This window comes from Phoca vitulina, unplaced genomic scaffold, assembly GCF_004348235.1.
Source record: "Phoca vitulina isolate PV1807 unplaced genomic scaffold, GSC_HSeal_1.0 scaffold95, whole genome shotgun sequence".
NCBI classification, from domain to species: domain Eukaryota; kingdom Metazoa; phylum Chordata; class Mammalia; order Carnivora; family Phocidae; genus Phoca; species Phoca vitulina.
In genome coordinates, this window is record NW_022589798.1 from 807519 (window position 1) to 821512 (window position 13994).

The 13994-nt window shown below is 40.0% G+C and overlaps 1 protein-coding gene across 3 annotated transcripts in view; it reads left to right on the forward strand.

Moving 5' to 3' along the window:
• The window catches only part of ITSN1 (intersectin 1), a 215823-nt gene that overhangs the window by 99345 nt on the left and 102484 nt on the right, over positions 1-13994 (forward strand). For all 3 annotated transcript variants that reach the window (XM_032396958.1, XM_032396959.1, XM_032396960.1), the window contains exons 10-14: positions 2596-2733; positions 4333-4448; positions 10599-10861; positions 13031-13180; positions 13605-13745. In XM_032396958.1, the coding sequence (XP_032252849.1) occupies positions 2596-2733; positions 4333-4448; positions 10599-10861; positions 13031-13180; positions 13605-13745 (808 nt within the window). The remainder of the gene's footprint in view (positions 1-2595; positions 2734-4332; positions 4449-10598; positions 10862-13030; positions 13181-13604; positions 13746-13994) is intronic.

Below are 13994 nucleotides of genomic sequence, written 5' to 3' on the forward strand. Positions count from 1 at the left end.
TTTGTGACTAGTCCTGGTTCTCCCCTCCTCCTTCCCGATTATTTTAAGCCAGATCTCAGTGATTATATCGTTTTCATCTGCAAATATTTTAGCTTGTATTTCCAAAAGAGATAGGGATTTTTTTCAAGAAGACTGTCCTATCAGTAGTCCACCAAAAATGTTTAATAGTAAATCTTATCATTAAGTTAATCAGATAGTGATCAGATTCGTTAGATTGGCTCATAATTTTTTGTAGTTGACTTGTTCAAATCATGCAAATAAGTCTATATTTTGCATCAGTTGGTTTAAGTGTTCTGTAAACTCCCCCATGTTCTCTGATCCCCCCCAAAGAAGAAAAACCCAGATTGTTTATCCTGTAGTTTCTTCTAGTCTATCTTTTGGTGGTTGCTTCCTTGTGTTAATTTATTCCTGGGTTTCCTGTGTATGGGTAATTGGGTCTAGAGCAATGTTTCTACACTTCAACACGACTGACCCTTTGGGCCTGATAATTTTTCATTGTGGGGGGCTGTTCTGTGTATTGTAGATTGTTTAGTAGCATCTTTGGTCTCCACCTACTAGATGCCAGTAACATGACCCCCCATCTCCCGTTTTGACAATCAAAGGTCTCCATGTATTGACAGATGTCCCTTGGGGTACAAAATCATCCCACTCATGAGAACCACTCATCAGATTCAAGTTTGATTTTTTTTTTTTCGGCAAGACTACATCGGAGATACTGCAGTGTACTTTCATCAGAAGGCACATAAATGTCTATTTTGCAGTGATTTTTTTTTTTTCTTTTAGGGAGGAAGGGAGGGTGAGGGAGGGACAGAGGGAGAGGGGGAATCCTAAGCAGGCTCCACACCCAGCATGGAGCCCATCGCAGGGCTTGATCTCACAACGCTGAGATCATGACCTGAGCCAAAATCAAGAGTCAGAGGTTTGACTGACTGAGCCACCCAGGTGCCCCTATTTTGTAAGGATTTTTCATAGCTTTTGATTACTTTAATTGCATGAATCGAGGTTCATGATTTTGCCATAGGGCCCATTGATATGGTTGCTTCATAAGTGGTCACACTCTAGTTCTAGTTCCTTCACCCATCCTGGTTCATTCTGCTTTGTATTAAAGGGTCTTCCTTTGAAATATAATAATAATAGACCAGGTAATAAACAGACCAGTTAATATGACACATCCAGATCTCTTAAGTCTGGGTATGTACCAGTATCCTAGGACCTTCTGAAATGTAAACTTGAGATCTAACATTTATGGAGGTTGATTGGTAGTTTATTAGGTGTTCTCGTGACACTAGAGTATATTGAAATGCTTCAGTATCTCATTTATAACCTGCCTTCTTTGAAAAAAATACTTAAGTCTTCTCCTACTAGAATGGTATTATATTCCCTTTCTATACAATAGAAAGATATTTTAATTAAGTGTTTACAGCCATTATTTAGGCAAGTATGGGGGGAAAAGAATCCCACCTGCCTTCTAATTGAATTTGCCGGGGAGTTGCTGTAGTGGGGGATGGGAAGGAGGAGACGATGAGGAAGAACAGGCAGGATTCTGGCATCTGGAAAATACAAAGCTCAAGGGACAGAAAAGAAATCATTGCCAGGGTCTGTGGGCAAGGCAAGGGGGTGACTAAGAAATGCAGGAGAATTTTGCGTGGTGATGGAACTGTTCTATATATTGTGATACACAACTGAATTCAGTTATGCAACTGAATCTGTCAAAACTTGCAGAACGGTACTCTAGAAAGGGCAAATGTCACTGTATGGACATTATACCTTTAATAAAAACTGGTTTATGCCACCCAAGGAAATTTCAGATTTAAGAGGAATTTCTTGATTTTATGGCATCAGCAAAGCCAGTTTCCCAATGTAGCATCTGTCTTGTTGGCATTCTGGTGAACGTCTTTGTTGTCTTGCGTCCTTTTTTGGTGTCCAGAAGTGATTAAGTAAAATCCCGTTCTTAGACTTGCTGGAAAAATCTTTTTATTCTCATTAACTACCAGGGCAAGTTGATTATGAGGAATGGTAGCCACTGAATCTTGAGACTAAGGAGCAGCAAACATCTTGACTCCGGCTGAAGGCCATAAAGATCCACCCTTGTAGGTAGATCAGCAGTTGGCAAGCTAACCTAAATGAGTAGAACTTGGCCTGCACCTGGGTTTGTAAATGAGGTTTTATGCCCATTTACTTATGTATCTATGGCTGCTTTCTTGCCAAAAGGTAGAATTCAGTGTGATAGAGACCATGTCTTGTAAAGCTTAAATGTTTACTATCTGACCCGATAGTTTGCCGAGCATAGTGTTTAAAGACACACAGAATGTGAGTATGATACGTTTTAAATGGGCTGGCAAGGCTTGAGAAGAGTATAATTACAATCATAGTTAACATTTGCTGAATGTTGAACACCATCCCAACGATTTGGATTGTTTCATTTTATCTTTGCAGCAGTACTATGAAATAGGTACTATTTTTATAAACCGAGGCACAGAGAGACTCAACTGGCCTAGAGTCAGAATAAGGAAACAGAACATTTCAATCACTTGTGAATAGTAACACACATGCATTTTCATGAAACTAGAATATGGTTAACTTTTTGTTGAATAGGAATCTTTCTGACATTGATCAAGATGGAAAACTCACAGCAGAAGAATTTATCTTGGCTATGCACCTAATTGATGTCGCTATGTCTGGCCAGCCGCTGCCACCTATCCTGCCTCCAGAGTACATTCCACCTTCCTTTAGGTAAGGAACCTTTGACTCTTACAAGAAATTGTGGATTTGCTATGTGAATTTCAAACTGGGTTTTGTTGGCTTTGTCTCTCTTAGTCACTTTTATTCCTGTCAAGTAAATGAAACATCCATGAATTCAAGAAAGTGTTCTTATCTAGGTCCTGTGTTAATCTTGGGCCTATTCTGTTCTCGTTTTTTTTAAGATTTATTTATTTATTCATTTATTTGACAAAGAGAGAGAGACACAGCGAGAGAGAGAACACAAGCAGGGAGAGTGGGAGAGGGAGAAGCAGGCTTCCCACTCAGCAGGGAGCCCGATGTGGGGCTTGATCCCAGGACTCTGGGATCATGACCTTAGCCGAAGGCAGAAGCTTAACGACTGAGCCACCCAGGCACCCCGGGCCTGTTCCGTTCTTTAAAATAGTTCGAGTCTATTAGTAAAACATCAAAAGGTTGTCGATTTTTGTACCCATCTATCTCATCAAAGTTCACCAAAAATTTTAACAAAGTAAAACCATATTAACCTGTGCATAGAAACTAAGGCAGGGAGATTCTGCCTGTGAATTCTACACACTGGTTAGGTAACAAAATACGGGCAATGTAGAAATTATAATCAGGGAGCTAATTAAAGAAAATTATCCTGGTCTGAAACACAGTTTCAGTGGAGTTGTCAAGAGAGTAGACCAAGGTCCAGTTGGGAGGAATGTGCAGTGACTGGTCTGCCTTCACACACCGCACACCTCCCCTCTCAGACAACGACGTCTCATGGCTTTAACTTTAAAAGACAAATATGAAATCTTACAAGCACAGAGAACAGAAAAAGAAAGAAAAGTAAGAATTTCTGTCCTGATTCTTCAAAGACTGGGGTGGGGGGGGTGGCTTGTGTGCAGAGATCCCCATAAAAGTAAGAGAAAGGGTGCCATGGCTGTCAGTGCGTACATGGAGCGAGCCGAGAAATCTGTGGCTTTTGGAAGAAACCGTAGCTGGGCAGTGTTTCTGCGGTCTGACAGCTGCATGGATCACTATAAGAGATGCAAGACTGGAAGCTGATAGAAAAGCATTGACGAAAAGGTAGATTGCTTTAAAAGAGCAAGGTTAACGGCTTAAGGTGAAACTAATCAGTAACCTAAATGATTTGTTTTAGGGCCTGTGATGTGTACTATTTCATGTGTTTATTATAAGATAAAATGGATAGAAAGACTGTGTAAAGGGAAAAGAGGTGCTCCCATTCAGCTGAGCTGCTCATCTTCCCTTGGCGGATTTAATGTTCTGTAAAAGGGTAGTGGTAACAACAGTGAGCACTTGACTGTGACCCAGGCACTGTTCTAGACCAGGTGATGATGATTCACTAATTCAGTCCTTTGGAATTGCCCTGATTTGGGGGATGGCTCTACACATTTGAACGAGCTGGGCACTCTAGAGTCTGATGATATTCACATACTCATTTTTAAAAAACTCTTTGTAAATAAAGAGGACCAAATCTTTATCTTTTCCTCGCTATAAATGAAATGTACTTCATGATGTGGCATACTCTTTAACACTTCTTTTCCATAATTTGCTCAGTTCTACCTAGACAGCTTTATGTATGAATCTTTTTTCCCACAATTGCAGACGCGTTCGATCCGGCAGCGGTGTATCTATCATCAGCTCAACGGCAGTCGATCAGAGGTTACCAGAGGAACCGGTTTTAGAAGAGGAACAGCAACAACTAGAGAAGAAATTACCTGGTAAGGCAGTCTTTATATTTGACATCATATTAGAGATGTTCTACCTCTCAGGCAACGATGGAGGTAAAACTAAATTTAGCTTCTGGCATTCTTGCTGTGTTCCTTTAACTGACCTTAGTCCGAAAGGACACACTCTTAATATGCTTTTGGATTTGCATATATGTAGAGAAATAAGAACATTATGTACTTTGCTAATGTGCCCTTGTTCTAACTTTTAAATTGAAATCTGATTATTTACCACTATACAAAAATTTCATAAATGTTATTTATAAAACAGTCAAAATTGGTAAACCTTTATGGTGTTTGCTCAATATCAGCAGTGTAGAAATAGAATGTGAAATTCCCTGCTGTTATTTTCTGATGTTGTTATAAGGGAATTGGAAACTCCTTAATGACAGAAAGCTATTTTAAATTTAATATGAACCTATTTTTAAAAATCCTCATTTGCAATGATAAACCCATCACACTATTAAAATATTCTAAGGTGGCTATGGATTATTAATGATGAGATGATAATTGATACTGTGAAGCTAATGAAATTTATTATGGAGTCTCTTTATATTAAATACTTTGTCTGTGTCATGTAGCTGCATTTAAAGTGCTCAGTGGTTAACTGACCTGCTCAGGACACTAGCTCTTCCAGTTTCCTCTTTAAGCTAAATTAGTTTTTGTTCACTGATAAACTTATTATTAAAAATGTTCTTGGGGGCGCCTGGCCCAGTTGGTTAAGACTCTGCCTTCGGCTCAGGTCATGATCCTGGAGTCTGGGATCGAGCCCCGCATTGGGCTCCCTGCTTAGCAGAGTCTGCTTCTCCCTCTCCCTCTGCCACTCCCCCCTGCTTATGCCCCCTCTCTGTCCATTTTAAATAAATAAATAAAATCTTAAAAAGAAAAAGAAAGAAAGAAGAAAAAAAAGAAAGAAAGAAAGAAAAGAAAGAAAGAAAATGTTCTTGGGGTGCCTGGGTGGCTCAGTCAGTTGAGCATCCAACTCTTGGTTTTGGCTCGGGTCATGATCTCACGAGTCGTGGGAGTGAGACCCGCATCAGCCTCTGCACTCAGTGGGGAGTCTGCTTGAGATTCTCTCCCTCTGCCCCTCCCACTGCTCTCTTTCTCTCTCTCAAAAAAAAAAAAAAAATCTTAAAAAAAAAAACAAAAAAGAAAATGTTCTTTATGCAAAGCTATGTGTTGAGTACAGTGAAGAATTTAAATATTAAAAATGTGGTCCCTACCTTCTAGAAGGTTATAATATGATTGAGGATTTAGGGCGTCCATATAAACAATCATCAAAGCAGTATATAAGTGCAATAAATCCCTAAAGACAGTATCACAGATGCACAGCAGAGCTTACTTATGCTGGTTGGCATAGGCTGGAAAGGCTGGATCTCTGGAGGAGTCACAGTTGTGTTGAGACTGAAGATTGAATAGGGTCATTACAAGTGGAAAGGAATAACATTTCAGGATGATAATAATGGGAATGAATGGGAATGAAGTCTCAAAGGCAAATAAGGACAGGAATCCTTTGAATTTGCAATTTTCTTTTCCTCTTGGTGGTAGACATTCATTTAGAGTTCTGAACAGGAAGTGACATCATCAGAGATTTGTGTTCATTCATTCCTTCCTTCAGTAGCCATTTATTATTTGCCTCCTATGTAGCAGAAATAGGGCCAGATATTGGAACTAAGATGTGTAGGGACTTTCAGGTATTTTTTAATTGAGGTAAAATTCACATAACAGAAAATTGATCATTAAAAAATACACAGTTCAGTGGCTTAGTTTGGGCTGCCATAATAAAATACAGCAGTCTGGGTGGCTTGAATAGCAGGGTGAATTTCTCACCGTTCTGGAGGCCATTAAGTCTGAGATCAGGGTGCCATCCAATTTGGTTCCTGGTGAGGCTCTCTTTCTGGCATGCAGATGGTGGCCTTCTTTTATATCCTCATATCACTTTTCCTTGATATGAACACATGGGAAGAGAGAAGTAGAGGTAGTTCTCTCTTCCTCTTTTTGAGACTCATCCACACTGTACCATGTATCATTACTTCATTCCTTTCTGTGCTTGAGGGGACTTTCAGTTTTAAGGTCACCTAGTGAAACGGATGCTGCCTTCTGCAATCACGAAAGTAGCAAGAAGGAAAAGAAAACCAAAACACACTCGCCGTGTTTCATGTCTAATCCATAACTGTAATGTGTGAGGAATGTCTTTCTAAAGCAGTGAAGGCCAAATGGGGAATGTGGGGAGAAGCCAAGAAAGGATGCTCACAGCTACCGATCTCAAGACAAAGTATGAAGTGACAGTTCTTGTAATAGAGAACAATGGGAATGGCGTGCTACACAGGCGGGTGATGCAAGCTTCTCTTGCCCAGGGTGGTTCTGAGGGAGAAGCATGTGAGGCAAACACGAAATTGAAGGGACACCGCTGAAAACATAAGGGACGTGGAGGTTGGGATTTTTTTTTTTAATATTTTATTTATTTATTTTGAGAGGGAAGGAGAAAGAGAAAGAGAGTGAGCGGGTGCATGCATGAGCTGGGGTGGGGGTGGTGCAGAGGGAGAGAGAGAGAATCTCAAGGAGACTCAGGCTGAGTGTGGAGCCCGACATGGGTCTTGACCCCACGAACCTGAGATCATGACCTGAGCCGAAATGAAGAGTCAGATGCTCAACCGACCGTGCCACACAAGAGCCCCGGGATTTTTTTTTTCTTTTAAAAGGAAAATTAAGTGGTTGTAAACAGAATGCTAGCAACTAGGATTAGAGAAAAAATGATTGGCCTGAGAAATAAGGCTAAAATTCATAATTGGTGTTCTCAAAGAAGGAAACTGAAAAATGGAGTAGAAAAAATTGTTTATTGAATGTGATCTCCATACTGATTAGGACATAGTTTGAAACACAGGATACTCACCTTCCTACCTCTGCTTTCAGAAATTGTCTTATTTGTTTAAATAGAAGACACATCAGCACAGTTACCAACTAAGAGGAGAAAGGTAGGGTGGGGGAGATTCATGGTGCAGGGGAGATGGGGGTCAGTTGCTCAATCAAGGTGATGGAGAAGGAAAAGCATAGAGTAATAGGGAGGGAAAGGAGGTTGGTGGTGATGCAGAGCTGTTGTTTTAGGAAGATTATAAGTGGGGGAGGGGAGAGTATGTTAGCAAATAATTTAGGATTTTTTAAAACTGACGTAAAATTGGTATATAGTAATAGTTTCAGGTGTACAGCATAATTCAATATTGCGAACACTGCACAGTGATTACTACACTTAAGTGTAGTTTTACCATCTGTCATACAGTTGATCCCCTTCACCCTCTCCGCCCACCCTCAAACTCCCTTTCCCTCTGATAACCACCATTCTGTTTCCGTATCTGAGTTTGGTTTTTAGATTCCATATGTAAGTGAAATCATATGCTGTATGGCTTTGTCTGTTTGACTTATTTTACTTAACATAATACCCTCAGGGTCCATCCATGTTGTTGCAAATGGCAAGATTTCCTTCTTTTTTATGGCTGAGTAATAATGCATGTGTGCATGTACCACATTTTCTTTATCCAGTCATCCATCGATTCACACTTGGTTGTTTCCATGTCTTGGCTATTGGAAACAATGCTGTAATGATCTTTTCGAATTAATGGGTTTATTTTCTTCGGGTAAATACCCAGAAGTAGAATAGGTGGTAGGTGGGTCATATGGCAGTTTTTGTTTGTCTGTTTAATTTTTTGAGGGACTTCTATACTGTTTTTCTGTAGGGGCTGCACCAGTTCACATTCCTAACTGGGAGGGTTCCCTTTTCTCCAGTCTCTCCAATACTTGTTATTTCTTGGCTTTTTGATAATAGTCATTCTGACAAGTGTGAGATGACATCTCATTGTGGTTTTGATTTGCTTTTGCCTGATGATGAGTGCTGAGCATGTTTTCCTGTGCCTATTGGCCATCTGTGTGGCCTCTGCAAAAATGTCTATTCAGATCCTCTTCCCATTTATTTATTTATCTGTTTTTAAAATTTATTTACATAATCTCTCATCCAGTGTGGGGCTTGAACTCATGACCCCGAGATCAAGAATCGCATGCTCCTCTGAGCCAGCCGGGTGCCCCCGGTTTTTTTTAAATCAGATTGTTTTTTGTTGAGTTGTATGAGTTTTTTTTTTTTTAATTTATTTTGGATATTAGCCTGTTACCAGATGTATGATTTGCAAATTTCTTTTCCCATTCAGAAGGTTGGCTTTTTATTTTGTTGATGGTTTCCTTTGCTGTGAAGAAGCTTTATAGTTTGACATAATCCCATGTGTTTGTTTTTACTTTTATTGTTACTGCCTTTGGAGTCCGTTCCAAAAAGCAGTGTTCCATCAGCACTGTCAGTGAGTTTACTGCGTATGTTTTCTTTTAGGAGTTTTATGCTTTAGATCTAACATTCACGTCTTTAATCTGTTTTGAGCTAATTTTTGTGCCTGGTGTGAGAAGAAAGTGGCCCAGTGTCATTCTTTTGCATGTGGTAGGTGTCTAGCACCACTTATTGCAAAGACTTTTCTTTCCCCATTGTATATTCTTGCCTTATTTGTTGTAAATTAATTGACCATTTAAGCATGGGTTTGTTTCTGGGCTCTCTATTCTGTTCCATTGATCTGTATCTGTTTTTATGCCAATAATACTGTTTTGATTACTATAGCTTTGCAGTGTAGTTTGAAATCAGGGAGCATGATAGCTCTAGATTTGGTCTTCTTTCTCTCAAGACTGCTTTGGCTATTTGTGGTCTTTTGTGGTTCCATATAAATTTTACAATTATTTTAGTTCTGTGAAAAATGCCATTGGAATGATAGGAACTGCATTGAATTTATAGCTTGCTTTGGTTAGTGTGGACATTTTAACGATATTATTTCTTCCAGTCTGATTCTGATCATGGAATACTTTTCCGTTTAATTATGTCTCAGTTTCTTTCATCCCCAGCATCTTAGAGGTTTCAGTATACAGGTCTTTCCCCATCTTGGTTAAATTTATTCCTAGGTATTCTTTTTTTTTAAATTAATTTATTTTTATTAACATGTAATGTATTATTTGTGATTTTTATTTTATTTACTAACATATAATGTATTATCTGTGATTCATCAGTCTTATACAATTCGCAGCGTTCACCATAGCACATACCCTCCCCAATGCCCATCACCCAGCCACCCCATCCCTCCCACTCTCCTCCACTCCAGCAATCCTCAGTTTGTTTCCTGAGATTAAGAGTCTCTTATGGTTTGTCTCCCTCTCTGATTTCGTCCTGTTTCATTTTTCCCTCCCTTCCCCTATGATCCTCTGCCTTGTTTCTCAAATTCCACATATCAGCTAGATCATATGATAATTGTCTTTCTCTGATTGACTTATTTCACTTAGCATAATATCCTCTAGTTCCATCCACGTCGTTGCGAATGGCAATATTTCATTTTTCTGATGGCTGCATAATATTCCATTGTATATATATACCACATCTTCCTTATCCTTTCATCTGCCCATGGACATCTTGGTTCTTTCCATAGTTTGGCTATTGTGGACATTGCTGCAATAAACATTGGGGGTGCACGTGCCCCTTCGGATCACTACATTTGTATCTTTGGGGTAAATACCCAGTAGTGCAATTGCTGGATCATATGGTAGCTCTATTTTCAACTTTTTGAGGAACCTCCATACTGTTTTCCAGAGTGGCTGCACCAGCTTACATTCCCACCAACAGTGTAAGAGGGTTCCCCTTTCTCCGCATCCCCGCCAACATTTGTCGTTTCTTGACTTGTTAATTTTAGCCATTCTGACTGGTGTGAGGTGGTATCTCATTGTGGTTTTAATTTGTATTCTTTGATGCCATCGTATGTGGGATTGTTTTCTTAATTTCTCCTTCCGATCCTTCATTATTGGTATATAGAAATGCAACCAATTTCTGTATATTGATTTTGTATTCTGCAGTTTTACTCAATTATTTGTTCTAAACGTTTTCTGGTGTCAAAAAAAAAAAATAAAAGTTTTTTGGTGTCGTGGCGCTTCTGCGTGAGGCACGGGCAGGTCGGAAGCTTCGGGAGCTCTGCTTTGCGTTTATACTCCACCTTTCCAAGGTGCCTGCATTTTCCTTTGAAAAGAGTATGTTGCAAATCATGACTTTCCAGCATCTTCCTGCTTCTCGTTTTCAAGTAACATTTGAGGATAAGAAGCGTGAGAATTTCGAGCGCGGCAGTCTGGAGCTGGAGAAGCGGAGACAAGCGCTGTTGGAGCAGCAGCGGAAGGAGCACGAGCGCCTGGCGCAGCTGGAGCGCGCCGAGCAGGAGCGGAAGGAGCGGGAGCGCCACGAGCAGGAGCGCAAGCGGCAGCTGGAGTTGGAGAAGCAGCTGGAAAAGCAGCGGGAACTGGAACGCCAGAGAGAGGAGGAGAGGAGGAAGGAAATCGAGAGGCGCGAGGTAAGCCGCTGTGGGGCCCACGATGGGCGCGTGTGCTCTTGCCGCCCTTCTTCCCTAAGTATTCGAGTAATCGATCACCACGGTCCTCTTTTTTCTTTTTATAGTTCGCTAGTTTTAGTTTATTCACAGAGTTGTGCGACCATCGCCACTGTCTAGTTCCAGAGCATTGTCCTCACCCCAAGAAGAAATGTCTTACGCATAAAGCAGTTACTCCCCAGCCCTCAGCAGCCACTAACTGACTTCCTGTCTCTACGGTTTGCCTCTTGCGGACATTTCATAGAAATGGAATCATACGACGTGTGACCTTTTGTGGCTCGTTTCCACTTAGCATGTTATCAGTACTTCATTCCTTTTTATGACTGAAGAATATTCCATGACACAGACAGACCACATTATAGTCATCCATTCATCAGTTGATGGACGTTTGAGTTGTTTTCGACTTTGTTGACTATTATGAATGATGTTGCTAAGAACATTCAGGGTCAGGCTTTTGAGAATACAGTCTCATACCAAACCACTGATACTAGTTAAGAGTTTTTCAGGGGCGCCTGGGTGGCCCAGTCGTTAAGCGTCTGCCTTCGGCTCGGGTCATGGTCCTGGGGTCCTGGGATCAAGCCCCGCATCGGGCTCCCTGCTCAGCGGGAAGCCTTGCTTCTCCCTCTTGCACTCCCCCTGCTTGTGTTCCTGCTCTCTCTATCTCTGTCAAATAAAAAAATAATAATAAGATTAAAAAAAAAAAAAGAATTTTTCAGACTTTTTTTCTCTACATTTATATATGTATGTAGAAATATTAAAGGTTATCTGGTGGAGATGTTGGGGGTTTAGTGCAGTTTTTTCTTAACCCCTGTAATGGGATTGTACTAATTATATTGTTCCCTGCCCCCTTTTTTCCACTTTAAAAAAAATATGTATAGGAAATCTTCAGTATATTTGAGGGAAGACCTCATAAATTTGGTGCCATCCCTGGATAGGGACTAAGCCAGTCTTTCGTCTGAATTTCCAACTTTAGAATATTGCTGCAGAATCAGTGCCATGATTCTTTTGTGTGAATGAAATATATTTTACATATGAGAGATTTTTCTTTATAAAAACACAATACTTTGGTTTCATCTCCTGTTGTTCCTTCAGAAAACTTAGAGGAGTAAGCCTTCGTATTCAGGGAGACACACACAGATACTAACAGGGTTTTAATTCCCAGAATGGACAGCCAAAAGATAGACCACTTTCCCTTTCTCAATGTTTTGCTCTGTTTTGATTTTTTGAAGACACTTCGGAGTATTTATTCAGAATTACTTAATAGTCATTTACCATGTGCCAGGCATCCATAGTCCATAGAGTAGTTGGAGGACAGGTACATAAGAAGTAATTACAATAAAGAGTGCCAGGTGGGGGCACTGGGTGGCTCAGTTGGTTAAGCATCTGCCTCCCGCTCAGGTCATGATTTCGGGGTCCTGAGATCAAGCCCCGAGTCGGGTAGCCTGCTTCTCCCTCTGCCCCTCCCCCTGCTCATGCTCTCTCTCTCTCAAAAATAAAAAAAATCTTTAAAAAAAAAAAAAAGAAAGGAAAAAAGAGTGCCAGGTGCTCTGGATGTGTACTTTTCCCAGCAGCCATCAGAGTCAGCTTAAAAGAGAGTGGTCATTGCGACAGAAATTATGGAAGCTTCTGTGGTAAAAAGAAAATGAACGATTAGGGGAGTGGGGGATCAATAAACTTTTAAAACTTGAGATGAGTAATTTCTCATTTGATAGAAGAAAGTTTTTATTTTGGGGGTATTTTTTGTTTTTGCTTTTTTGTTCTGGGGTTCTGGTGGACTAGATTAAAGACATTTTTCTTGCTCCTTATAAGTCAGTAAATGAGGAAGAACAGTTTTCTTTTTATCACTTCAAACATTCTTGAAGGCATAAACAATCGAATTCCAGTGATGAAATGAACCCTGTCTGTCCTCATCTTATCTAACTATAATAGCTTTTCTAAATATTCTCTTTTTGCCATAGAAGGAATACTATGTTTGTGTAAATTTTGTTTTGCTATTTTGTAATAGAAGCTTTTGCAATGTGTAACATTTTATCCCTAAAACAAAAGACTTCCTGGATGTTACATTTATTAAGAGACGTTGTATCATGTCAGGAATAAAAAAATTAATAAGTTGTCTGTTTGTAAATGCCCCAGGCTGCAAAGCGAGAACTTGAAAGGCAACGACAGCTTGAATGGGAACGGAATCGAAGACAAGAACTACTCAATCAAAGAAACAAAGAACAAGAAGACATAGTTGTACTGAAAGCAAAGAAAAAGACTCTGGAATTTGAATTAGAAGCTCTAGTGAGTCAAGTTTGATTATGCTTTGGGACTCCAGTTGAACCTTGAACAACATGGGGCTTACGGGCGCAGATCCTATGCAGTCAGAATGCTTTGTGTAACTTTTGACTCCCCTAAAACTTAACTGCTAGTAGCCTACTGTGGACCAGAAGCCTTACTGATAACATAAAAAGTGAATTGACACATATTTCATATGTTATATGTATTATATACTGTATTCTTACCATAAAGTTAGAAGTAAGAAAATGTGAATAAAGTCATAAAGAAGCGAACATACATTTACAGTAGTGTACTGTTACTTATTGACAAAAATCCATGTGTAGCTGGACCCGTGTAGTTCTAACTCATGTTGGTCAAGGGTCAACTGTTTACTAACTCTGAACCATTAAAAATGGTAATAATAATAATTATTTTTCACCTGTTAAAGAATGATAAAAAGCATCAACTAGAAGGAAAACTTCAAGATATCAGGTGTCGATTGACCACACAAAGGCAAGAAATTGAGAGTACAAACAAATCCAGAGAGTTGAGAATTGCTGAAATCACCCACCTACAGCAACAATTACAGGTGAGAAAATACATCCCTTAAATGCTTTTAGGGTTACAAGCCCTGCTCTTCCTCTCATTCATTTCACTCATTTATTCCTACAAGCACCCAGCATCTACCATGTACTCGATGCTGGGAAGGGAAGATGAAGTAGACAAAAGTCTGAAAAGTAGGCTGTCGAGTAAACAAACTCAACACACGTTTGCTGAGCATTGCTGTGTACCAGCCAGGGGCTCTCGGAGGCACTGAGGGTCCAGCGGTGAACAGGAG